General features: G+C 51.4%; 1 protein-coding gene across 3 annotated transcripts in view; it reads left to right on the plus strand.

The window, feature by feature from the left end:
- Positions 1-1,953: 1,953 nt before the first annotated feature.
- Positions 1,954-26,787, plus strand: part of LTBP2 (latent transforming growth factor beta binding protein 2) — a 71,210-nt gene continuing 46,376 nt past the window's right edge. For all 3 annotated transcript variants that reach the window (XM_034061955.1, XM_034061956.1, XM_034061958.1), the window contains exons 1-3: positions 1,954-2,742; positions 10,119-10,189; positions 15,961-16,204. In XM_034061955.1, coding sequence (XP_033917846.1) covers positions 2,288-2,742; positions 10,119-10,189; positions 15,961-16,204 — 770 coding nt within the window. In that variant the 5' untranslated portion in view covers positions 1,954-2,287. The remainder of the gene's footprint in view (positions 2,743-10,118; positions 10,190-15,960; positions 16,205-26,787) is intronic.

Raw genomic sequence — 26,787 nt, forward strand, 5'->3', positions numbered from 1 at the left:
AGCCACACTCCTGCCCAAGCAGTGGCTCCCCCTCAGCAGGGTGGGCAGGCAAGCTGGTGGTGTCACAGGAAGTGCCAAAGCACCTGCTGGTATTTCCTCTGACACTGCTGCCCCATAAGCAAGCTGCCAGCGCCAAGGTCAAAGCCTGAAAGCACTCATCCCTGCTGCTCCGGTAGCACTTGCTCACCTGCCAGGTTACCTTCCCTCTCCCCTGCTTGCAGTACTCCAGCTGGAGGGGGTGTGCTGGGGTCCTGCTCCACTCCAGATCCAGTGTGCTTTAGGGAGATTAATTCCCTGTGCTTGTGCTGCTTTCCCAGCCTTTCCGCACCCTGGAGGGTGAGTAGCAGGGCTTCCATCCCAAGGAAGGGGGAGCTGTGATCTGAGAGGCCTAAAAGTCAAGGGGCAGGAGCCACTGGTTTCAAATGGGAGAGACTTTAGGAGCGCAGAGACAAGGTACTGGGGGAGTTGGACTCCTCTGCCACAAAGCTTTTGGGAAGCAGCTGGTTTGGTGAGGGCCTGGAGACACAGCAGCTGCAGTGGGAGAGGCTGAAGGAACATCAGCTGGACAGGGTGCTGTAAGGGCCTGGGGAGCAGCAGGCATAGGATGAGAGCTAGTGTTCTATGTAAGAGCCACCCCATGCATCAAAAGGGGCAAAAGAAATTAGACAAATTCATGGGCTGATATGACAATTTGCCTTTTCAACCCAGCGGCTGAGCTGCAGCATCTGGCTGAAGGTGTCCCTACCCTGCGGGCTGCTGAAAACGTGAGGGCACACCCAAAGGATTGCTCTTTGTGCACACATTGTTCCCCGTGTTCTCCCGCAGGCATCCAGGCACAGCACCCAGGGTTGGGATGTTGAGTGAGGTGCACCTTTCATCCGCCTGAGCTTGGCATGATGGAAACAGGTTGACAGATGTTACTGGCTGCAGGACCTGCGGCAGGGACATAATGCCAGTGAACATCTGCTTCCTGTGAGTATCTGCAGTGCTCTCCTCTGCCTCCTGGCCCGCAGAAGTGCAGTGAGAGGTCTTTACCCACCCACCAAGCCCACAGATGCTAGTGTAGGCCAGAAAGCACACACCCCAGGTAGACCCTGTTTCTGGACTGACACAGAGACTGCACTCTTCTGGGAGGCTTCGCTCCCTGATGGAGATGGCCAAGGGCAGCAGAGAGCAGCAGAGCTGAGCTGATATGTGTGGCTGAAATGGGATTTGTGCTCCCCGCTCTTCCTTTCCCTATTCCCTCAGCATTTCTCAGTGTGTATAGAGCAGTCATTTGAAGTCATCCCTCAACCTTCAGGTCCCCATGAAGAAACAGGTAGAGGGAAGGGTGAACATCCACTCTAAGCTGGTAGGATGTCTCCTAAAAGATCTCTCTTAGCTGAAGGACCTGAAGCTTTTAGGTGGGTCCTTTTCTAGCCTGGACCTATACAAGGAAGAGTCTAAAGCCAGATTTGCCTTTGAGAGCATCTGAGAGCTCTGTAGCCAGGGTGGGATGGCAAATAAGGCTCTTCCCATTGCTGTGCCCTCCTCCTGCGAAATGCAAGAGCAGCGAGAGGGTTTAGCGGTGCTGATGGAGCTCCACAAGTCCCCAGATGCTGCGGGGCGGCAGGGAATTCCTCCGGTATCCGCGTGTCCTCCTCCATGCACCGAATACCAGGGGCTGCTCCACCTTCCCCGAGCGCTTCCAGCTGCGGCGGGAGCCGGCGGCAAGCCGGGCGGCATGGAGGGCTCCGGGACCGCACGCCGGCATTCGGGCAGGCGGCGGACGGGTCTCCCCGGCCAGGCAGGGGTTAAGGCTTCTCTGTTGTAGTTTGTTTCCCTTTGCCAAAGTGGGTGTTGCTGGAATGTCTCCTCTCCTAAGGAGGGGGGCCGAGCCGTGTCCTCTGGAGAGGGGGGATGTCAGCATCAAAAAGAAACAAAAGGGGGAGGTTTCCAAAAATAAAACCCTCCATCCCCTCCAGGCGCTGCCAGTGCCAGAGGCAGGCGCGAAGGTGCTCGGAGCTGCCTGCGGAGCGCGGGAGCTCTCTGGGAGCCCGGCAAGCGGGGCCGGCTGCTTTCCCCTTCTTCCTTCTCCTCCGGTCCGCTCGGCAGCCCGCGCCCTTGCCTCGGCACCGCTGTCAGCGCCCCGGGCCCCGGTGGGCGGCAGGTCCCGGCTGAGCCCCGGCGCGGGATGGGGCGGTGAGCGGAGAGCCGGCGGTGCCCGCTGCCCCGCAGCCGCCGCACGATGCCGGTCGGGCGCTGAGCGCTCCGTGCAGCCCGTCTGCCCCCGCTACCGGCTGACACCATGCGGGGCGCCGCCGCCAGCCTCCTCCCGCTCACCTTCGCCTTCCTCCTGGGCTTCGCCGAGTGCCGGCCGGACTCCGCGGCCGGGCTGGAGCCGGAGCGCGGACGAGCGGCGCGGCCGCGGGGTCGGGGGGCTGCCGTAGGGATGGCGGGCGCGGCGCACAGCCTGTCCCCGGCGCACGGAGCGCCCCCGCCGGCGCGGCCCCTCCCCGCCGCCCTCCACGTGGATCGCGGCTCCGCGGCAGCCGCGGGGAGCCCGAGCGGAGGTGACGGCCGGAGGCAGCGTCCCGACCGCTGGCTGCCCGCTTCCCTGCGCCAGGCGGTCGGTGACGGGCTCGGTCCCGGCCCGGAGCAGAGGAACAGGCAGGACCCGTCCCGCCAGCGGCAGGGCGGGGGGCTGAAAGCTCGTGTCGTGCCCCGCTCGAAGGAGCCAAGCGGCAGAGGCAGGATGCTGGGGTAAGTGCTGCGGACGGACCCTGCCGCGGGTGCGCGGCCTGAGCCAGGGCTCTTCCCGTGCATCATCCCCGTCCCATCCGCGCGGGCGCTGCGAGGCGGAGCGGGACCCGCGCTCGTGCCGCGCGTCTGCCCCGCACGTGGGGCCGGCCGCCCATAGCGCGGGGAGGGGCAAGGGGGTTCGGGGCTGCGGGAGGTGGGAGAGGAGGGAGTGCGGCCGCCTCCGCTCCGCTCTGTGCAGGTACCTGGCCTGTTGGCGCCTTCCTCCCATTGCGGGCCCCTCGCACGCACTCCCTGCGGCCGCTTCCCATGGCTGCAGCTGGCTCGGCCGGGGGAGGCTTCCTAGGACTTGCCTGGCAGGACCGCTTCCAGTTCCAGCCTCTGGCTGTTGGAGGTGGAGGGGAGATTGTATGGCAAGGCCAGCTGCTGCGAGGGGAGCCTGCGAGCGGAATGTCTGGTGCAGTCTGACGTACCCTTCGGCCCCATGCTCCCTCCTCTGCGGGGTAGTGCCCTCTCTGCTCTGCCAGGGGTGATTCTTCTTGTCATGAGCTCCTTTGACAGCTGGGAAGGGCCACCAAAGCCATGGTGCAGGCAGTTTGACCCACACGTGTCTCAACGTGTGTCCACTCTCCCTGTGAGCCCTGCCAGTGGGATACTGAGGGTAGGTTCTGGGCTTACTGCTCTCTGACTCTAGCAGAAATAACCCTCTGCTAGCGTTGGGTGGGGAGCTTCACTACAACACAAAATGCAGCAGGAGGTTTCTCTCTCCTGTAATCACTTCCTTGCAAAATTTCAAGAGATGTTCCCTGTGCCACTCTGTGTACTTTCCTTCAACAAATCCACAGAAGCACCAAGCTTGCTTTTCTTCCTTTATGTTTGATACATGAAGTATTTATCATCAACAGATAGCCAGTGGCAGGTAGGTCTTGAGCAGATTTGAGCTTACGCAGTCCATTAGCCTGGGTTTGTCAGCTGCCCAGACTGAGAGTCTTGGGAAGATCCAGCCCTGCTCAGTTACATTTGGGCTTTTTTGGGCTCAGAAGGATTTTACCCTTTCCGCAGTCAGAGTGTTGTCGGTATTGCTTTGGGGTCACAAGGTGTTTCAGTTGAATTTTAGTTGTGTGTGATGTAGCCCCTTCTATGACTACTCAGAACGGTCTCCACCAGGTTTTCAGGCTGCAGTCTGAATCTATGTACTGAACCTCTTTGCAAGTAGCTTTCTTTCAGTGTAAGCAATGGTTGATCCAGCTGTTGACCTGTTACCAACGAGATTCAGCTTCCTGGGGTACTGGAGAGTGCTGTTGCCTCCAGGCTTAGAGGCAGGAAGAGCTGTGCCTCAGTGCTGTGTTCCCCACACAGGCTGTGCTGCGCTCTGTCTCTGCTCTGCCCTGGAAGGTAAGGGCTGGGGGATATGGAGCTTTCTCCAGTCCCCACGAACTTGAACTCTGGAAAGTGCATATAGTGGGTTGTCATCAGGGGCTTTCCATCTCTTTTGGAGTCCAAATCGGCACTTTTGAACTTTTTTATGACCTACTGTCTTTGGAGTGTATGAGAAAACTTAGCTGCAATAATTGTCTGTGAGTAACCACATGGCATTACTCCTCATGGAAAGCTAGCTGCTGCTGCCTCCATCCATTCAGTGAGGCTCCATCCTTCCACCTCATCCATCTTCTTACGCCCCTTGCTGCACCGGACACATTTCTATCCAGGAAACTCAGGGCCCCTAAAAAACTTCATTTCATGATGTTTCATTTTTCCGCCAGGTGGGATATTTTCTGTTCTGCTATTTACACTGAACTCCTACTACTCTCTAGTATGACAACCTTTATTTTCCCGTACTCAGGTAGCTTTGCAGGCTTCATTAAACCCTGGTGCTATTTATTTATACAGTTACTTTGGCTTAAAAATCTCAACTCCTGTGTGGGTTGCCCTTCCTGATTCCCCAATCACATCTCTCTGCTGGTATTTCCAGGGGGCCTGCAGAGTCCTGGGGATGAAAACCGCATTTATCAGCACTACATCCTTTTCTAGATAATTATTTATTCTCTTTGTATGATAGTCACATACCCAAGATTGAGTTTCTTTCCTGGGGACTGTTTGGATGTGTCTGCCACCCTGCTCACATCTGACCTTGTTGCAGATGGGACTTGCTTTCACCCTTCCATGAGTGTGTCCAACTGCAAGTCTTGTGAGAGATGGGTTTTAGTGTTTCCTCCTGGAGGCTCATTGTGAGGTGAATTCTGACACTACAGCAAATACTGCAGAAAGTTACTGTCTTCTGAGTGAGGAAAACAATCCGGCCCCTGGAGCATCTCTGCTGTGCTCTGCTCTGCTTAACACACCTGTTTCTCAACACCTCACGACTAGGAAGATTTTCCTTCCATGTGTCATGGGGTAGGGAGCTCCTATGCTCTAATGTGTGCCAGCTATGGTTGTATTTGTGTGCCAGATGCATCTCTAGTTAGGGCTGGCCTGTCCTGCTGGGAGAACACTGTACATACCTCCCTCCACCTCTGTGTTCCCTGGGATGTGACACCCTTGTTCTTCTGCCCTGTGGCTGGGAGGCTGGGTCCCGGTGATGATCCTCAGGTGATGTACACAAAATCAGAGGAAGGTGGGTAGCAGGGGAGCAGTCTGGGGAAGCCTCTACTTCTGGTACCTGCCTGTGTGATTTTCAGGGGCATATGAGGCTGCCCAGATAACATGATGGGAGTCCCACACTCTCTCATTCTCCCTCCCACCTTCTTTTTGTGTATTCTGTCCCCCAGTTCTTGTTTAATTGCTGTTGAAGACACCATCTGTGGCTGTTTAGTCCTGCTTTACCCAGGCGTTGTGGGATGTAGGTTCTTGCTGCAGTATGTGTATGTTGCTGCTCAGGAACGGAGGCAGTTAATGCTGATGTGGACTTGACAGAGGATTTTCAGTGGCTCATGGATGCCAGCAGCCTTTTGGTAATATTCTTCATAGGATCTGACTGCAAATGTTTCATACACAGTTGGATAAAGTTCACTGTCCTGCAGTAGAAAGGCAGACCTGATGATCTAATGGTCCCCCTGGCCTCCTATTAGGATGCTGAAAATTACCTGAATGGAGCCAGCATATCTGGCAGCACAGAATGCTGCATGAAGTTGGAAGATGATACATAGATTGCTGTTAAAATAAGTAGTGAAAAAAATAGTTCTACTGAATGGTTCAGAAACAGTATGTGATCATTGCTGAGGCTGTGCACATGTTAAAACTATGTGAACCCACAGTCTTACTACTGTTTTCTTGTTTTCCTTCACCCTAGCCCTTGTTAAAGTTATTTGGCTCTGGTTACAGATAACCCTGCAAGCTCCTGTGGGCTTTTCTCATCCTGGGTACCACTTTGCACAGTGGGGGCCTGATCCTTATGGTATTGGCTTTTGGCTGCTGCAGCAAAGCCAATGATGAAGGACTGGCTTGTTACAGCTCCTCTGCTCAAGCTGCAGGTTGTGCTGGAGCATGCAGTAAGGGCTGTGAATGGTACTTCTGGATGTAGGGAGAAGCTACATGGCTTTAGCTCTGAGGGGTGTCAGGAAGATGTCTGTCCCAGAACAGGAGCAGGCAAGTGAGTAATGCCTGACACCCACCTCCTGTGCACCAAGCTCTCACAAGGTGCCAGAGGTTACACCTGGGTGTGGATGTTACATCCTAGCAGCAGAGTGAGGAGCGAGCTTGGTCTGCAGTTGCTTACTGCTGCCTGTGCTGTTTGGAAACCTCAGGGGGTACCTGCACTTGAGGGCAGGGGCTGAAATGTGGATCCAGTGCCTCACCCTGCATTTTGCCAGAAAGGCAATCCCAAAGACCCATGTCTGCACTAGTAAGCTATACCTCAGGGCTTTCTCTGGCACTGCAGCTATTCAGCTGCCTGAGCTCTCCAAAAAGGGGAACCAGACTATTGGGAATGGTCTCTGTCTGCTCCAGTCTGAGCTGGGCTGGGAACTATTTTGGAAGGTGCTAAGTGGCCCGTGAGCCCTGTAGCAGCCCAGTGTTACAGGCAATCAAGCCCCAGTGCCTGGGAATGTCCTCAGCAACATTTTCTTTCCTGGGAAAGATGTGACCTGGCTGGCTTGGCCCTTAGGAAGGTAAATACAGTAATTAACCTATTCACTGGTATGAGACAGATAGGAAAGACAGATGGTTTTCCCAAGGCTTGTTTTGGCATCAGTGGCAGGGCTGGGAATAAGGTATCCCTGTGGAGTGTGACCTAGTTGGGTGTGTTCAGCGGGACTTCAGCTGAGGACACCTGTGTGAGGACATGTCTTCTGCTCTGATCTGTGGATGTGTTGAGCTTCTTTCCACCTGGGACAGTTGCTGACCCCTTCATGTGCCCATTAATCCTCTCTTCATTCTGCATCCCAGGCTGCAGGGTAAGAGTCCTGCTCCCCTCACTGCTGCTGGGCTCCCAGTTTCACATGGTGGGTAAGAAGGAGGCAGCCTGGATGCTCAGCCTTGCACAGCTGCTGAGAGCTTCAGAGTTAGGAGCTGCTGAGGGTGCACGGGTAGCTCCACAACAGCCGCCCTTGGGACAGTGACACCAGACCTGGAGGGACCCTGCCACTTGTTTTGCAATCCAAAAGCAGTGCTGGATGGAGAGACCTGGGGCTGGATGCGTCCTGCATGTGTCTTACGCCTGATCCATGTCTTTACCCAAAGTGTTGGTGATGGCACGTGCAGCAAGACAAGAACATCTGGGGGCCATTACTCTCGAGCACCATCCCTCCACGCTGTAAACATGCTGTGCTCCTTAAACCTCCTGGGATTCATTCTGAGCTCTTTGTAAGACAGTGAAAACCACATGGCTTTCAAGCCATGCAATTGTCAACTAAAAGCTTCAAATAGAACCAGACCTGCTCATGACTGGGTCCCATGCAGCAGAGGCCCCGTAGCTATTTTCCCACTGCTGATGCTCTTGCTTTACCTGGGGCCCCATGCTCTGTGAGGTCCTGTGCACTGGGCTTTCATCATGAAATAGTTGTGGTCCTTCTCTGCGCTCCAGTACTACATGCTGCTCCTTCCAAGTGCTCACTTCCAGGCCTGGAGATCCTCCCTGCCTCTGTCTCTGCTATCCTCTTATCCAGGAGGCTGTGGAAGGAAGGGATGTTCCTGTCCAGGTATTCCCTCTGCCCCTGCCTCTGAGGGCGTCCCTGCCTGGTTGCTCCCCTCTCCACATGCTGGGCTGTCCTCCCTCCAGGAGCATCACCCTGGTGCTTAGCATCTCCCTTCACCTCGGGCTGGCAGTTCATGTCTGGAGTTGGCAGTAACACAGAGCAACTGTGTTAATGAGAGGTTTGTGCTGAGCCCAGCAGGGGTTTCATACCATCAAGAGTGATCTTGTCTGCTCAGGCTTGGGCCCCTGTCTTAGTCTCATACCTTTCTTCCTACAATCTCTGGCTCGCTGCTGGTGTTGATGAGCACCTAGCAGTATGCTCCCTCCAGCATACATGTGAGACATGTAGATAAAACTTGAACTTTAATCCCACAAAGGGATTAAAAGAGTGTGATTCAAGGCCAAAACAGCTTCTCTGGGGAAAGCAAAGATGTTTATGCTGCTGCTCAGAGTGAAGTCCCTCAGTAGACCTTAATCACCTAAAGATCAGCTCCAGCCCAGTAGTTTTCTTTCTTTACAGATCTGGATGTCTTTAAAACGTTTAAGGCCTTTCATGGGCTCTTACATAGTAAGTAAAGGAAAGTTTGCTTTCCTTGGATACTTTCTGGGAATGCCTTAAAGACGAGACCCATGGATCTATTTGAGTTGACAGACAAAAAGCTGGCAATTGGTACTTTAGCCCAGCCAGAGCAGATGTGAGTGGATGCAGGAATTACTTTGGCTTGTTCTGTTTGCAGGAAGTCACACCAAGGGAATCTAAGTGCTTTCTGCCTGTAAAAATCTACCCAGGTTGGTAAAACGTTGATCCAAAAGGGCTGGATAGCACTTTACAAGTGACGTGGCTTCTCAGACCACTTCCCCTTCCCCTTCTCTACAGGCAGCTTCATTCATGAACACCAGAACAATCCTTGGCACACCTGCTACCCGCTGTCTTTGGCTCTCCTAAAGCGTGAGCCCCACAGCTTGAGCTCTGGCACTTCTGGAGTCTCATCTCATGCCATGTGGATGCAGCAGTCACAGGGATACCATTTCAGAGCAGGATCATCTTCTGACCCTGCTGTGTTCATGTTAAACCCAACCCAGAAGACTAATGTGCATGTTTCCGTGGTTTCTGTAAATTCTGTCAGCAGTTCTGACTGCCTTGTCTAGCATTAGAAACAAACCATACTCCTCACTTCATTTCCAGAGGCTTTCCAGAGCTTTCAGCCTGCCTATTTCTAACTCTCTACCTTTTGATGACTATACTCTCCCATCTACCTAGGCATGGAAAAGTTACATATTCCTAAAACCTTCCCTCCAAGGTGAGTAAATATGCTTGGAGACCACCCTGCAACTTGTTATTCCTTCTCATTATAGACACATAAATATGAGGTGTGACTAGAGAAAGCAAGATTAGCTGCCTGCTTGGGCATTGCAGAGAAACTCTTGGAGGCACAGCACTGCCTCTGATAACTGTACGTTGGCAGTGAACAGTACCGAAAACACGTAAGGGAAGAGGTGGGGAGGACGTCATTTATGTAAAGGTAATCAAAAAGTTGCTGCAGCAAAGTGCTGGAGTTAACAACCACGGGATGATCGGAGCATCCTGGAATTAGTGTAGCACTGTGCATGTCAGGTAGACACAAACTTCATAGCACTGGAGAGTCCCCAGGCCCTGGGGTAATGGCACCAGAGGCAGATAACAAATGCAGGACCGAGGTGCTTGCAAAGGGAGAGCAAGCCATGAATGGCTGGTGTGGCTGCTGGAGGGCTGTCGCTCTTGGGGTATTGAGCAATGAACAGCACCAGGCAGCAGCAGTTAGGTGGAGAATGAAGTGTTGTCTTTGGCCAAAGCAGCTCTGGACATTTGCAGAGGCGAGATGCTATGACCAAAGTTGGAGTCAGGCCTGACTTACACCCCAATGCCATGAAGTGCCATGAGATCTTTAATGCTCCCAGGCTGCTGGCCTCCAATTGCTCTCTGGAGGAGGAGCACTGTGCCAGCAGCCCAGCATAATGCCAGTTGGGCATTATACACCCAGAGGGATCGCTCACACTGCAACATTCACATAGCCCGTGGGGGTTTCTTTTCCAGGCACTTAAACAACTCGGCCCTTGTCCCATTGGTTTTGATCTCAGCTGCTGGTCCATCTGGAAGGAAATATCACATGCTGCAGGAAATAATTTTACGGGTGACTCAGAGGTGCTGGCTGCAGAGAGACCTCAGCTTCCCCTTCTCCTAACCACTCTGCTTTGTCTCTCTGCTTAGGCCAAATGTTTGTGGCAGACAGTGTTGCCCAGGATGGACCACGGCTCTCGGCACAAACCGCTGCATCAAACGTGAGTATGACAGTCTCAGCTGGTGTGCATCTCCTGATGCACCCCTACAAAGTACTCGGGTATGGCTGCATCCCCGAACATGGTCCCTGTGCTGTGCCAGGGCAGGAGGTGGATTGTGGGACCCCTGCGGGCAGTGCTCCAGCCTCCCCATGGGGCTGCCAGGCTGTGGGTCAGCTCTCCCCACCTGCTGGTGAAGTCTGAGCATGCTGAGTAATTATGGCTTTACTTTATTATCATTATTAGTGTCCATTCCAAGCAGGGTCTTGTTGGGGCAGGGTGTTGCAACGGCACGTTCATGGAAGAGTTTCAAGCCCTGGGCTCTCATCTTCCGTTTGGAGCAAAAGGCAGGTCTGTGAAAGTCCCAGCAGGTGGGAACCAGCAGTGTGGGGCTGTGCTCATGTGGGCGAGCAGTGCTGATGCTGAGGGGCAGATCAGGGCTGCAAATTACTTGGTGCTATTAAAGAAAGCAATTAATGGAGCTGGCACAAGGGCTGGGCCGGGTAGGGCTGGAGGGTGGTGCAGCATGTGGATGGGTGAAATGGCAGGGGGTGCAGTGCGGGAACTGCCGGGGCAGAGCCCTCCTGCCTGCTCACAGAGGGGTTAAGAAGAGCTCTGTTCCTCTGAGGGCCCTGTCACAGCCCTGGGGCTGATATCATTTTGGGCTCCCTGACACAGCACTGGAAGAGAAGGGGTTTGAGCAGGCACAAGTGTCGTGCATGCCAGGGGCAGCTGCATTGTCATCTCCATCCCCAGTAGCTCTGCAGCCACAGCCCAGCCCCTGCTGTGATCCCTATCCCTAACAATGGGGTTACACCATCCAGCCCACCCATGGTCCTCCCCAATGCACCTGCCTGGTCCCAGGGAGGCGTGAGGCTGTCCTCTGAGTGCCTGGGCAGCTCAGAGGACAGGCAGCACGCAGGCACTGGGCAGGCTTTCCGGATGGGAACGCCCTGCCCGGGATCGCGAAGAGCATCTGTCTTCACTCGAGTGGCAGCAGCTGCCCAGATGTTTAGCAGGGAAAGAAGCTCAGCTTTGTTTGCTGCGGGATCTCATGGAGCTTCGGCAGTGCTGGGATAATTGCATTAGCAATCGCTGCTCGGGAGCTAGGGGCCAAGGGCTGACTCACCTCCCTTCTCCCTCTCCCCCCTGCCGACAGAAGCCAAACGGTAGAGAGCGTGCTGTGCTGCCAGACAGCGTCTGTAAACAGAGCGCGGGGCCAGCAATGGCAGCATCTTTCTCTCATTAGGGATTTTCATAGGAGCGGTAGATCTGGGCTCACAGCCATGCGGGCTGTCTAGCAGTTGCTCAGGTGCTGGGCCCTTATCCCCAGGGATTCATTAAAAGGTCCCTGTCAACCTGATTGGGCCTAACAGTGTCCCTGTGACAGGGGATGGTAAATCTCAGGCAGGATTTAGAGGGAGACTGGTGATGTGTAAACATCGTTTCATTCCCAGCTACCTCCCTCACCCGGCTTTTCTGCTGGAGTTCAAGCTGCTGGAGATGTTCGTCTGTTTTTAAAGCTGCCAAGGCATGCTGGACAGCCTGTCCCAGTTAGTTTCTGCACTGTAATACTGTTTAGTGTCTGATCCCATGGTTTTTTATATGAGCATTTCAGGGAAGATATCGGGGTAGAAATGCAGCCAGAGGGAACCTCTTAGTATGATGGAGCAGAGAAGAGGTTGGCATTTGGGTCTTGGGCAGAACATTGGTTTTTATAGATTTGAGCTTGGGTACAAGAGAAACGATAGGCCAAATTCTTATCTCTTTCCTATCATCTACCAAGCATGGAGATTTCTTCCTTCTTCACCCGTGCTTCTCCAGAGACTTTCCTCTTGCAATATCTCTTGCATATGACTGAACTCAAGCCATGGGCAGGTGTCTCTAGCCTTTTGGCTTGTTCTAGCCTTGAGGACCAAAGTGCAGGGCAGAATTGGAGAGTTATCAGAGAATCAGTGGCTGGGAGGATGAAAAAGAGAAATCTCTCTCTCTGGGACACCAACATTTCTTGGGAAAGTGGAAGTGAGTTGATGGGGTTTAGCAGGAAGACCTCATCTGCTTGCAATGGACTTGCTTTCTACCCACATGCTGCCAGCTCATCACACGAAACTGCATACAGGGCATCCCGCAGGAGGGGACATTAGGGATAATGAGCTACATTTGTATTTGGGTCCAAGGAGTTCATCCAACCTCCTGCCTGTTTAACTTAGAATCATAGAATCAATTAGGTTGGAAAAGAGTTTTAAGATCATCAAATCCAACTGTTATCCCAGGACTGCCAAGACCACCACTAATCTGTGTCAATGAGGGCTTCATCTACACAGTTTTTAAACACTTAAATACTGGGGTGAGACTCAGGCCTTTATGGGTTTGGTGGAGAAGAAACCCATACACACAAGCTGGCCAGAAGCCCCCTTGCACTGTTCGTATTTCAGGGACTGCATGGGGCTGTGGTGTGCACTTGTCAATAACTTAGCTGCTGCCTATTAGCTCATCATCCTTCCCTTCTGCTTAAGAGCAAAGGAATCCTCTTGCTCAGCCTCCCGACGTTAGTTCATCAACCTCTACTTTCATCAGCATTATTCAGTATGGTTCTTTGTTAGTTCCCAACACAGCAGCCTGGGCTGGTAATGTAGGGTGAGATCTTTTCCTGACATGGATATTTTAAAGTTTAAAAGAAACATTTTTAATCAGCATGTTGGGAAGGAATAAATATATTGATGTGCTTTCTAATCTCATACAGATGGGCTTGCAGTTAAGATACTGGATGAAGGCACAGGGAATCCAGAATGAGTCGCTGGCTCTACTGTGGTCTCACAGTGTGTCTTCAGACAGTCACATTAGCATTTGAGGCTTTTACACATCTGCAGAATGAAGGTGACATTCACATGGTTTCTCCTGTTGGGTTTCTGCTGTACAGTGACTGCAGGGTCTTTTGAGTCCAGACTGGTTTTCATTGAAGTTCTGTTTTCCCTTTATTATTCCTTCATTGCTATTGATATCCCTGCCTGTCAGCCTGCACAGATCTCTCACTTGAGTTAAATTATCCTCGCCTTCTGGGTGTGCTGACACGATCAGAGATTTAAGTTAGACTGAAATTACCTCTCAGTCTGCATCAATAAGCAAACTTTTCCATGAGAAAGTCACTAAATCACCCCAGTGGTACAAGTCCTTCAGCATCTTCCCAGTTTTCCTGTGGATGCCTATCTGAATGGACAGGTTCCCCTGCATTTAAATGGGACTGAGCAGGAGCTGCTTACAGTGAAGATCTACACCACTCTCCTTGACCTAGAGCATGTGCAAAGCAACAGGGACACAGTAGTTGAACGTCACTTTGCAAAGTCATTGCTCAGTCCCAGGCCTTGCAGGTCTTGCACGCCTTGCAGGTGTGCCTGTAAGGTGACATAGATTGGACTTGGAGGCCCTCTTCCCTGAGGGTCCTGACTGCCTGGCCTAAGTGAGTGGTCAGAGTCATGCCACAGTCATCCTTGCAGTGTGATCTTGCAGGACTAGACAGCACCAGACTTGATCTGTGAGGGCATTGTTAGATGCTCTTGAACAAACTGGCATTGCTACCAATGATAATTCAGCAGTGCTCCAAAACTTGCCCTTTTATTAAGAGTTTTGAGATGACTCTTTTTGCTTTCCCTAAAGCCACAGGTCCTGGAACAGGTGACTGCATGAGACTACAGTGAGAAGACATGAGTGGCTGTTAACAGAAACTGTTCATAGCCTCCACAGCTGGGGATTGACATCTCAGAGTAATCCTTGGGCTCAGAAACCAGAAAGCAAAGAGAAAGATTCCAAACAAACTGTCTTGTTCCTTCTGTCATTGTTATGGTTTTGGGGATCTGACTCATGATTTTACACACTTGGCTTTGGCAGTACTTCCACTGAACGATGTGCTCTCCCTACATCACAGAGCTGGACTGAGTGAAAACCAGAGACATTTTAAAGCTCTTTCAAGTTCTGCCTGAATCTGCAGAGGCAACTGGGAAGGGGATTAATCCTGGAGCTGGAATATTTCTCTTCTCTGTATCAGTTGCTTTAAGGGTTTTTTAGAGTGCCTGGTCACTTATCACTGCCATCCTGCCAAAGGGCACAGCCTAACATGACTATGAATGTTGCTAGTGGCTGTGAGAACTGCTATGGTCCCAGGTCCCGGCGTCGCGGCTCTGCAGTATTTCAGCACGTGAAGCAGTTGTTTTCAATGGCAGGCTTCCTGGGCTGGTGGTGTTTGTTAAAACAGGCATTTATTGCGAGATAATGGTGGGGACTGGCAGCCTATTTAAATCACAGCTGAGTTTTATATTATAAATTACATCAACTTTTGGAGTGCCAGACTTCCCAGAGACATGGTTAATTCCTGCCTGACTAGGACCCTGTCTCTGTTCCAGAGTCTGCAGTGGTGGCTGATTTATTTTACTGGGGGATTTCATCAAAACCTCTGGCTTTAACCTATACAGCTCTACGTGACTTGGGCTCTCCCTTGTCTTGAGATCTCTCTCTCTTCCTGAGTGTTAACATGGTAATAACAGTCAAATTAAGTATTCCAGCCAACATATCCCTGATCTAGTTAGGAAAAGCTGATGGCAGTCCAGTTTTGGAGTGAGGGAAGGGTTATGGTGGTGATACTGCTGTGAAAGGACCTCAGAGTCTACACAAGGACTTCCTTTGCTTGGTGACAGCAGGATGGCACATGAGGCTGGAGCTCTCTGTGTGTTTGTTGTCTAGAGGCAGTGTTTCTCACAGGTGTGCTTGGATCCCATGGGGATGGAGAGCACACCCAGAGAGGGAGAAATGGGCTAGGAAAGCCCAGGCGCCGCATGTGAATATGGTGGGCTGTTGGATGCTCCCGTAGCCTCCTGGGGCTGTCCTGAGGAAGGGGTCCTCAGCAGAAGCAGTGGATGCATGTTTCAACCCATCCGCAGGGTTCCCACGCAGCTGAAGTTTAATGTCCACCTTGTGTTGTCGAACAAGGTGTCATTACCCTTTGGCCAGCCGGCCCTTTCCTTCTTTGAAGGATGACACTGTTTTACAGTGCGTTTTCTGTTAGTCTTGCTTGGAGCAGTGAGCCTGGTCCTACCTGAGCAGGCTGTGGCCTCCTGGCTCTTGCTGTCTGGGCTGTAAACAGGATCTGGCATTTGTTGACTTGAGATGTATTAGGGTTCAGCGTATAATTAATAGCACTTTCCTGCCGGGGTGCAAACTGAAGCTGATGTGCTGTAATTAGGAACACACACAGGCTCAGAGTGTGATTTGGGCATAAAATTAATGAACTGTAAGTCCCTATAGCTGTGAAGGAATTTGAGTTCAGTGACTCCAAAATCAGCTCTGGAGGGAGAGCTGGAAAGCTCTGAGGGGGACAGGCCACAGTAGGGGGGAGAAGGATCATGCAAATCAGACACTGAAACAGACTAAAGGTAACTCTCAGTACCTTACTTTGAGATTGACATCCTGTCCTTGCCCAGAGTGCTATGGGCAGGAATAGGCCATACGTGATCTACAGACCATGCTACTCGTTTCTGAGCTTTCTGAAATGAGTATTGCTTGGGAAGAGCTCTGCAGAGGCCAGTGAAGAGAAGTGGGAGCAGAAGGAAGTCTCTGATGGAGGTGACCTTGTGTTAGGGACCCATGGCAGCAGTAAGACCCTGACTTTGAAGGTCATCTCCCTGCAGAGAAGAGATGGAACCACTCTTGTGCTGCCCCAGATGGGTGCCACCACCATGGGGCTGAGCCCCATGACCACTAACTGCCTTTCTGTGTCTCCTCAGCTGTCTGTGACCCACCATGCCAGAACAAGGGCTCCTGCAGCCGACCCCAGGTCTGTACCTGTCGCTCAGGCTTCCAGGGCTCCCGGTGTGAAGAAGTTGTTCCCGAGCAGGAGTACCACCCACCTGGTGCCGCTGCTGCCTTCCAGCCCCTTGCGAGCTCCCTGCGGAGGAGGACCAGCACAGCAGGGAGGGATACATCCCTGCAAGGGGCTCAGGCACCCATCCCACGGCACGTCCCGACTGTGTAAGTTAAACCCGGTTCCTGGTAGGATGCTCACAGCAGATAACACCATGCTCAGCCAGGCCACAGCCTCTGCTTTGTGAGACTTTGGCTCCTGGGGGAGACTCTTTCCTAGCCTGTGGGAGCTGATGTAAGGTGGTTGGGTCTTGATGTCCCTCCAAGGGACTTGGTTTGACCCCAGCACTGTGTTATGGTCCCCAGGCACATGCAGAAATGGGACAGGCTCATAATGGTCCCATGCAGAAAGAGTACTGTGAAGTTCAGCAGCTTTCCCATGTCCAGTTGGTGAAGAGCCTCCATTTGGTAGCAGCAGGGTGGATGGACAAGTGCGGGTTAAATCTCTTTCCCAAGAGGATGTGTTTAGAGCAATAGTAGTACCTCCAGAAGGGAACATATATCGGAGGTGCTGTTAATCTGTGCTATGAGTGCTGGTATGAACAAAGCGAAGATACTCAGAGATGTCTCCTGGCAGACTCTAGCTGTTATTGAGCCATTCATTCCATATTTCTGTGCCATATTTCAGTGCCACCCTGGCAGATGCCTGTTTATTGGGTACAAAATCAAAGATGCAGCTGATGGAGGTTGCAGAGGTCCAACGCAGGAGGTCCGAGGTGTGTGTTAAGCTCAGGATGACAGTGGTGACATTGTCCGGTCATTTGAGTGAGGAAGAGCTTATGGTTCCAGCCCACCTGCCTCAGATCAATGCTGAGGTGCTCTTTTACCCAAGCTGCAACTCCTCCACACTTTGGATTTTGTGGAGTCCTGCTGGAGCTGTGGGTGTTCTGCTGAGGAAAGCAGTAAAGGTGGGAAAGGTGCCTTTCCATGCAAGCACTGCCAAGCACTGTTGCTTTGCTGATGGCTCAGTGGAGATGGAGAGGTGGGAATGGTTCCTGTTGCTGTGCAACAACCTGCACATGGTGATTGGTTTTGGCTTTGTTTTGGTTGTTTGGGTGTTTTTTTAAATCATCTCTGCTGTTCCATAAGGGTCCACGGCTATAGGAGCAAAGTGTTAGGATGCACCACCCCTAAAGGCCCACGTCTTTCTTGCTGCTGCTTGTGCAGTTGCTGGGCCAAAATGACTGGTTTTGTTGGTAGCCACCACAGCAGAGAACTTATATGTGGCTTCCAGCAGAAGTCCCTCAGTCATAGTCAAGAAAACATTACAGCAAATTCCAGGTGCCTAACCTGGAGGTAACTTCCATTCTCCCTTTTCTGAGCTGTTTTGACTTTCTCTGTCAGTGCCACTTAGAGCTGCCTGAGGAGAGAACAATTCAGCCTTTGTTTTTCTCTGTTCCTGAAGTTGATTTTAACATGCCTATTGCACCTAAAGTAGCTGTTGCCTTTCTGTCTGTTCTGAAGCAGAGGCAATTCATGTGCTGGAGACATTTCTAGACACTTTCAGCCATCTACAATTTTGGGGGGGCTCAAATGACTGATGGGGAATTGACTGACACGAGGTAGCTCACTGAAGCTGGCATACCTCAGTGCCCAAATGAAAGATAATCTGATGGGAACCAAATTCAGTCAAGGCAGAGGTGATGCTGGCAGGGAGAGGTGGCCAGGCCCCTGTCATCACTGCCCTAAGACGCGCTTGGTGCCCAAGCAAGCACGCAGCCCTAGCACATGCCTGCAATCCCGGCCATTGCTGATGAGTTTCCCCACAGCAGTGACCTCCTCCTACCCCTGTGTGCCACGGTGTGTGGAGGGGCTGCAGGGGACAGAGAGCAGTGCCCTTGGAGATAGAGCACCTGTTGAAGGCTTTCCCAGTAAGGAACATGACCTCAGGCTGTGCACAGAGGACAGCGGGCTGTGCCCGCACTGGCAGAGCATTCCTGTCCGCACAGTCAGACGCGGTGTCTAGCAGTCACTGAGCTGGGATTGCTGAACGCCCAGCTGCCTGCAGTACCTCAAATCCTCTGGCGCTGTCCCAGGGAAATAGGACTCCATTAAGGACTGTGCCGTGCCTTTCCTCGTTCCCTCCCTGTGGAAGCCATAGAACATTGCCTTATCCCACACTTCAGCGAGAGCATTTGACGTCCATTCTTTGCAATGGCCTCAGGTAGGACCATAGGACACATCCACTACTGGCTACTTTCTCGACCCATCCTCAAGGGTTTGTCGAGGCTGCTGTGCATGTCTCCAAGAGGGATTTCTCACCGCCCCTTTGGGTACTGTGTCTCAAGCTGCTGCCTTTCCTGCCTGGGCACTGTGTAGCAGCCCTGCTTTGCAGGCTGGTGTGCCCTGGCAATGGTCATCATTGAAATGCCTTGCTGCAGCCCCTGAGTATTTTCTCACACAGTTCAGCTGCTTTGGTTTTGTCTGTGGCCCGTATAACACACTGTGTGCAACTAGCATGACCTTGCTGCTGTTAAATGGGTTCTTGCCCAAATATTTCGAAGTGGTCCCTTCAGCCTGCCAACTTCTGGGTTAGCTGTGGAGCCTGTAAGAGAGAACATCTGCAGCCAAAGTGCATTCTTGCTGTTAGTGCACCTAGCCGTGCCCTCCCACTCCTTCCCGTGCACTGGCATTAGTCCTCATCTGGCCCTTGAGTGAGTTGGCTCAGTTCACACAGCAAAATTAAGGATAACTTTCTGCCACTCCATTGGGCTAAATTGGCTCATTGAAAAATCATGGGGACCAGGAGAATTGGGCAGAATTGCAAGGCTAACAGTGGAGGGAAGGAGATGGGCAGAATCCCCTTTTGCAGGAAGCCACATATTAGATTGGTCATTCGTCTCATGAAAACATGCTCTTAGACTTGTCTGAACTTGGACCCTGCTTCTTGCAGTTACAACACACAACCAGAGAATCATAGAATAGTTTGGGTTGGAAAGGACATTAAGATCATCTAATTCCAACCCCCTGCAGGATATCTCCCATTAGACCATGTCATTCAAGGGCCTGTCCAGCCTGGCCTCTCCTCTGTCTAACATCATCTATTTCTGTGCCACCACTAAAGTACTTTCTATGCTTCTGCATCAGGGTTTCTCCAAACAGTTGGACTGTAGCAGCAAAAGCAAGAAGTATATTGGCCTTCCCAGAGCTAGGTAGATCTTACTCATATGTGCTTGTATGAGGATAGATTCTTGGGCACTGCAAACTCAGGGTCACCTTCACTGGAGTTCAGTTCAGTGTCAAGTCTGAAAGGAACAGCTTCTGTTTTTCAGTCCTTGGTCTCCTGCATAAGGATGGGTTGTTCTGATGGGACACTGACTTTTTCTAGTCAGTTCAGCATGATCCCACAGCAGCTGGCTTCTTATATCATTTGTTGGTAAGGAAAAGGTAAAAGAAGCTCTTTGGTGTCTTGGTGGATGGATGACACTGGTGGTTCCAGGTCAGTTGTTGTGAGAAGACTATGAGACTCAGGATGAGCAACCAGTCCCCAGCCTCCTTGCACATTCACATTGCTAACAAGGGGGAATTGAGCAAGAGTGGGAGCTTATAGACCCTAAGCTTCATCTTGTTGCACCAAGGCAGGAAATGAATCCTCACATGGGTACATTTACTTTCTTCTTTTGCTTATTTATGTTTATATTAGCTTTATTTGTGTTTGTATGGAGCTAACAATCAGAAGCTCTAATGCAGTAGAACAGCTATATGAAAATGGAACAAAACCCATGACTCCTCCCCAGAGACCTGCTCTCTAAGTAGAGACAGGGCTGATTTTGGTTCAGTGTGTTCTGAAGTTAGTCTTCAGAAAGAGTTAGGAGAGCAGCCTCCTGGATTATTCAGGAACTTCCTGGACCAAAATATTCCCCAGTTGCCTGAGTGGTAGGTCTGCTTAAAAATGTTTTCTCTTTCTCAGCTAGTTGAACTTGCTGCTTATAATGACTCTGTCTTCACTGTGTAGAGTAGCTTGATCTGCAGGTATGAAGTCTTTCGGAGTCTGGAGGAGCCTATAAAGCCTTGGTGAAAAGCATGACTAGGCAGTGCCTGTCTCCATGGTCCTGTTTCTGGTACATACGCTCAGGCTCTCCAGAGCTCACACCTGGAAGAAGAAGCTGTGATGCCTTCTGTGGCTTCCCTGCTGGGAGAGCCCAGGAAGCGTGACTGACAGCAGAAGACAAATGTCTGTCAATCTTCTACCCTCGGCCTTGGTGAGGAGTAGCAGCACTTTGACAGTAGGGTTGTACTTGTCATACACAGCTGGTACCAGTTGAGATTGAGAGGATTTTGAACCTGGCAGGTGTGGAGATTAGGAAATGGGTATGTGGGCATTTGCAATGTAGCTGTCATAGATCCATTTCTGGGCATGCTGGCAGTCCCGGGAGGATGTGCATGTGGGCATCAGCCAGTGTTTCCCAGCCAGAGTGTACACCAGCTGTGCTGAGCACAGGTGTCAGTGCTGCAGTGTTGCACATAGCCATTAGTGCCTCTGGAGAGCTACTGGGGAAGAGTCGCTGCATCCTTGCCTTGCCCATATGGTGCTCACCATCTCTTTCTGAGACTGAAGAAGGCAGCATACACAGCCTTACCTGAGGTCAGCATTGCCCAGGGCAAGACATGGCTAGGAGAAGGGTATCTCTGGGATTACTCTGATGATAGCAGAGCTGATGATGCTTGGACTTATGCCTTGAAACACAGGCTAATGAGTACCACTTCCCGAGTTCCTTCAGCAGGCCATGGTTCAGCAGAGGTTTAGAGCTGGGTGTCTGAGGGAGCCTGTGGGGACTTGTTAGCTGCTGCAGAAGCTGGAGGCCCCTGCACTGTGCTGTTAGGAACAGGGAGTGCTCTGGAGAGTAAAAACCTGGGGGTGTTAGAAGCCCTCCTGGCATGGACTAGCTGCAAATCCGCCCTCCTCTTGATCTCAGCCTCAGTCTCTGCCCGGAGAAGCAAAGCCCCGATGATGATTGTGCGGGTGGAGCTGCACCTCGGTCCAGAAGCAGAGCTAAATGGAAACAGCTTTGTTTTCCTAAGGCTGGAGTATCAGCAGAATTCCTGTTTATCTAGCAGGGAGTGGAAGAGATTTGTGCCCCTGCCCCTCACCATTGGGATGGACAGCCACTGCCTCTGATTCCAGGCAATGTGAGAGGAGGGTCCTGCCACTGCCACCTGACAAGAGCCCCCCTGCAGGGGTGCCACACATACATCTGTAACTGGCATGGAAACGAGAGCTGTGCTGCACAGACGGGATGTGTGTCCCAGGAAGCAAGGCATCCTTCTTCACAGAAAAGAAGCAATGACTGGGACCTGCAATGCATTTTCCCAGTAACCCAGGCAAGGGAAAAGGACATAGCTGTGGTAAAAGGTGCTGAGACACTGTGCAGACAGCTTAATGCAGCTAAGCTCTTGAGGGCAGGGAGCTTCCTCTGAGAGGGCTCTGTTTAGGCAAGGCAGTTACTGGGAGTTGCCTGGTGTTTGCAGGACGGAAAGGAAGAGGCTGAGTTGCAACATGCCTGCCCCATTGACTCCTGATCTCAGAGACTCCTCTTCAGCACCCTAGAAGAGACATCTCCTCCCTTCCTGATGAGAGGAAGGGCTATATACAGCCCTTGAGGAGTTGTGGCAAGAGCTCCTGGCCCGGAGACACCAGGAACCACATGCCAGCAGGCAGGCTCTGCCAAAATGTCTATTCTCTCTCCTGGAAGCGAAGGATGAGAATAGCAGGGAGCAAGCAGAAGGCAGGATCTTGGGTGTGTGGCTGAGGTTGCTAGATGAAGAAAGTGTATTTCCCCCCTTTTGAAAATGGGCTGAAGCCAGCTTCTGTTCTGGTGGCAGACACATGGCTAGCACAGTCCTTTGCAGAGGAGAGTGGAGCCCATGACTGAACCTAAAAGTCTCCACACTGAGGTGGCCACCAAAAACATGACATTGAGAACTGTGTCTTGGCAAAATCACCTCGATCAGCTTGTCACTGAGGACTAGTAGGTGAAACCAAAGTTCATTGCGAGATCACTTGATTCTTAAACATGCTGCTTCAAACAGACGGATATGCCTTAATTGTTAAAGCAGGATCTGGAGCCTCTTGTCTTGCCAGCTTTGAACTTTTCCATATTCATGAGAAAAGGGGGAGATTTTTACTGCCTTACTTGGGTTGCTGTTGAGTGTCCAGGGCTATTTGTCCATGGTGTGTATAGTACTAGGAGGGGGTCTGTAGTAGCCACATACCTACTGAACACACCTCCTGTTCTTCTGCTCACTTACAACTGTTGCTCACTTTACACTTACGAAGGTTACAATTTACCCCTACCCAAACAGCAGCGAAAATAAAAGCTGAGCTTGGCTGAGAAGCACTCCCCAGCTTACGTGCATTCCCATGGCATAGACTGTGGCAGACTTTGTTTGGGATAGAACCAGCCCAGAAAATCCACAGTGTGTGATGTTAAATTCCTGGGGTAAACCACTGGTGCCAGCCTTGCCTCTGCCACTGTGGGGTCTTTCTGCTTGTTACCTGAATGACGCATTTCCCCGGTGCAGATAAGCCCTAATTGCAGCATTCTAAGGTGCTTCCCTTTGGCAATGTAGTTTTCACACAGTGGCCAAGCATTTGCGTTCCTTGATCCAGAGCCAGCTTTCAGTAGATATCTGAGCCCTTGTTAAAAAATTGAAACTAAAAATCTAGTGCCAGGCCATGTGAGAATATGTGAGAAGAGATTCCTCTCAGGGCAATGAGATCTCCATAAGCTCCGGATCCCAGCCCCTCTCCTGCTTTGACACAGTTGAAAGCCTTTGGCAAGCTGGCTGGGAAGCCTAGAGGAAAAACTCAAGCTACCCAAGAGGAGCATAAATGTCATTTTTCTTATATAAAAATACTTCTATTTTTAAGTTACATGATAGACCTTCTCTAGCCTGGCACCAGATACAGTTGCTCTACTTTCTAGTATTTTAAAGCTGTCAGCACCATTCTGGTTTGTGTGTTTTATGTATTTACTTTCTAGGGGGTTGCATACACTTCAGAGCAGCAAGAGGACAGCTGGCTTTTCAGACTCCTTTTAAATTCCAAATATGGTCTTTACATTAGGCTTGGTTCTTCTGCACCTCCTTGGGAGCCATTCTTATAGCTCAATTCAGCCTCTAGTATTTGGGAGAAAACGTTCAAATACACTATCCCTTCTAACTGAAAGAAAAATGCTACTGTTGGTGTAGTCTGATACTGCCTGCAAGAGAGCAGGGTGCAGGGCAAATGCATTGTACATGTGGTAGGTTATGTAGTACAGAAAATACAGTTTATAGCCTATTTTATATACTATACATACATAATTTGAGACATTTATGACAATACAATTTATAAAGCAGTTGTGTAAAAAAGAATGATATTAGAAGAGTACTAAGGCCACATGATCAAATGCTGGAGAGTTTTTCCCTAATGCCTGAATTAGAATTGTCATCCAGGCTGCTTTCAGCTCCCTTGTGTGTATGGATTATGCTGCAGTTTCTCACACCTGACTGTATGCTGCCTTATTTGGTTTAAGCTGTTACTAGAACAAAATCAAAGCTGTTCTCTTTGGTTTCGAGTGTTTCCCATAAATCACCAAGTGCTAGCAAGACAAAGGGGGTGAATTGAAGCTGATTTGAGATGGTTGAAATGGGGATGCAGAAGTCTTCATGTAAGAGATGTTTGTTCTCTTCTCCTTTCTTCAGAAGCATCCTGAGAAATGGTGCCCTGAGTCCTTGGTGCTGGATGGGATTGGTACCCAGCTGTCTGCATCATCTCATTTTTGTCTCACTTCCGTGAAGATTCTCTTCAGGGACTTGCAGAAATTAGACATATAGGCAGGAATTAAGAAGAGATTCAGGCTTGAAAAATATTATCTGTTACAGCCGAAGGGAAACAGTCCTCCATGGGTGGAAGAAATCTGGAAGAAGGAGAGGCTGAGTTTTTACAGAGTATGAGCGAACAGCAAATTAGGCACCAGAGAGTAATGCAGTGTGGCTGCCTATGAGAGACTGGCAGTGCTTAGGACCTTCAAGGCCAAAGACCTGAGTCTCATGGGTTTTTCTCCTCTGCACCCTGGGGTCCTGCACTGAGTGAAGGTATTCCTTGTTGCCAGAAAAGATCTTGACAAATTGGAAGGAATTCTGAGAACTACAAAAAGAGGGAGGGTGGGAGCTGAAGGGAATGGTTAACAGACCCACATCTGCAAAACTGAGCCAAACGCTGGCCTTGAAGAATGGGGAGCATACTTGGAGGCTGAGGCTATCTGGAGGGGGCAGACAGGGTGTATTAGGTTGCCTGTAGCCTTGGCAGGGTGGCCATGCTAATTTTTCAGCTTCAAGGCTTTCTACAACAGTGAAGTGCCAAACTCTTCCAGGGATTTAATGACAGGTTGATAATGACGCTGGAGCTCTGCCTTCTCCATCACTTTGGAGCTGCACTGCTGAGGAGCTGGGGCCCAGGAACTGCCAAGGCAGGTTCAGCCTTTCTGCCTGCTGCAGACCCCTTCCCACTGGGGGTGCCATGAAACCTGCCTCCTCCATTACTGATCCCTGGCATGGATATTGAAGGTCACATGGGAGAGGTGCGAGAGCAGATTCATGGTCATGGTACTCCTGGAGCACTGGCTTTTCTATCAGGCATCATGCATGTGTGGCCAAGAGCACTCCTGGTCCCTATCCAGGCTCTAGTCTTCTGGCTAGTGAGCGACTGGAGGGATGGAGGCAGTGCAGAACAGTAGAGCATAGAAATCACTGGGATGCTCATTGATCCCCAGCAGGGCTGTGACTTTGAGAGTGGGAAGAAAAATGTCACATCCCAACACAGCTCTCATGGCTTGAGTGTGGGTGAGGGAATCCTGCATGTGGCTGGAGATGGAGAGATGTGACCCAGCTACATCAAGCCAATAGATCCAAAGGCCAAGTCCTGCTGGGTGTTCAACAATTCTTTTAGCTCAAGATATGTCTTAGATCCACAGTGTTCCCAGGGTGAGTGGGAGACCTCCCAGCACCTCGTGTTGTAGATGAAAAGCCTCCCTTTCTCCAGATGAGAGGACTCACACATCTCCTCTCCACCCTGTTATTCTCATGCCCTCTGTGTGCGTCTGCAGCCGCAAGCTCTTCGCCTCATTCACACGCCTGGGATGAGAGAGGCTTGCCTGTCCTCTCAGTGTCCCGTGTAAAGCGGGGGGCAGGCAGCTGGCTCCCCCCACTCCCCAGGGTGCATGTGGGTGTGAGGATGAATAGGCTAAAGTGTTTTTTCAGGGCTTTGAAGCTGGCAGCCTGGTGGAGGGGGTGTTTCTAGTCAACAAGATGGAGATGAAACTCAAGAGTGCTTGTTTTCTCCCTGCTGTACGGGGCAGATGAGTGACCTCCACACAGCTGGCAGGGAGGTTTTCACTGGCTGATGCCTCTGCAGCAGGTTTCATTAGACAGGGACTGGGTCCTCAGCTCCCAGCTTGTGTCTTGTGGAGACACAGGGCTCTTTGGGCTGGGGAGCTGGGTGTGCCTGTGGGCACAAGGGCAGGTTGATGTGCTGTCCTTCATCCCTGCCTTTGCCCTAAATACAGGCCCTTCCCCTGCCAGGCAGGGCCCTGCTGCTCACTGTGCTGTGGAGCACAGGAAGGAGGAGGGGAGCAGCAGAGGTATTGCCGTGGCTGGTGATGGTGGCTGAACTCTCTGTGGGGTGATTACATTGCACAATGGACGTCCCAGCTCTCCAGTTGTGCCAGCTACTCATGCCTGGTTTTGTAACAGGGTAAAAGCTGTGGCTGTGGGTTAACATCTGCAGTGAGGTGCTGGCACTGAAGGAGACCTTCATGCGGTGGCAGCTGTTAAGATACATCTGAATGGGTCTCTTCTCACCCAGGCATGAGCGCAGCTGTACGACTGTGTCTGCCAGCAGTGCTGTGACTGCCGATCGTGCTGCTGAACACCATCCCCTGCAAGCAGGCAGGGCAGCCAACCGCAGCAGCGTTCTCACTGCTTCAGCCTGAAGGAGCATGCGTCTGTGCTGGGAGAGGAGGGCCATGCAGCCACCCATCTCGCCTGCCACTCAGTGCACACAACACAGGCCAGCCTGGGTGGTTGTGCCAGGGGGTGGAAGCTCGCCTGGCCTCCCTCTAAATCCCTGTTTTAGCCTATGGAGTGTGCAGAGTTTGGCCCAGATGTGGCATTTGTAATTGAGTAGCCTGGCTTGGTTCCTCTGCTGGCTTCACTGGAATCTCAGAGGGGTTGTAGGCTACATTTTGATTTTCCTGGGAGGCACTGGCCTGCATTTGAGCTCTGGAGACAGGCAGATTGCAAACAGCTCTTCATCATGCTTGCCATTTGGAGGTCACGGTTCTGGACAGTTTATGGGTCAGCACTAAGGTCTGATGGATCCAGCCAGGGGCATGATCTGCTGCTCCTGGTGACAGCCTGGTGTCATGGCCCTGCACAGGGCATGTTTCTGCAGCTTTGCTGGGTCAGGCAGGTGTTGTTCCCATGCTTGGAGAGCTGGACTTCTTCCAGGGAGTCAGTTGCTCACTCATACATGAAAGCAAAGAAGAGCACTCCCAGAGTGATGGGTGGCATGAAGGGCATTTAATGTCAGCAAAGAGCTGTGTGGAGATGTGTGAGCACCACTTTGGCCAAGAAGCAAATTAGACCCCCAGAGACTGGTTGAAAAGAACCTGTTAGCTGTGTGTGTGCTTAGAGAGGGTCACTTATGC

The sequence above is a fragment of the Melopsittacus undulatus genome, chromosome 4 (assembly GCF_012275295.1).
Source record: "Melopsittacus undulatus isolate bMelUnd1 chromosome 4, bMelUnd1.mat.Z, whole genome shotgun sequence".
In the NCBI taxonomy this organism is placed as follows: domain Eukaryota; kingdom Metazoa; phylum Chordata; class Aves; order Psittaciformes; family Psittaculidae; genus Melopsittacus; species Melopsittacus undulatus.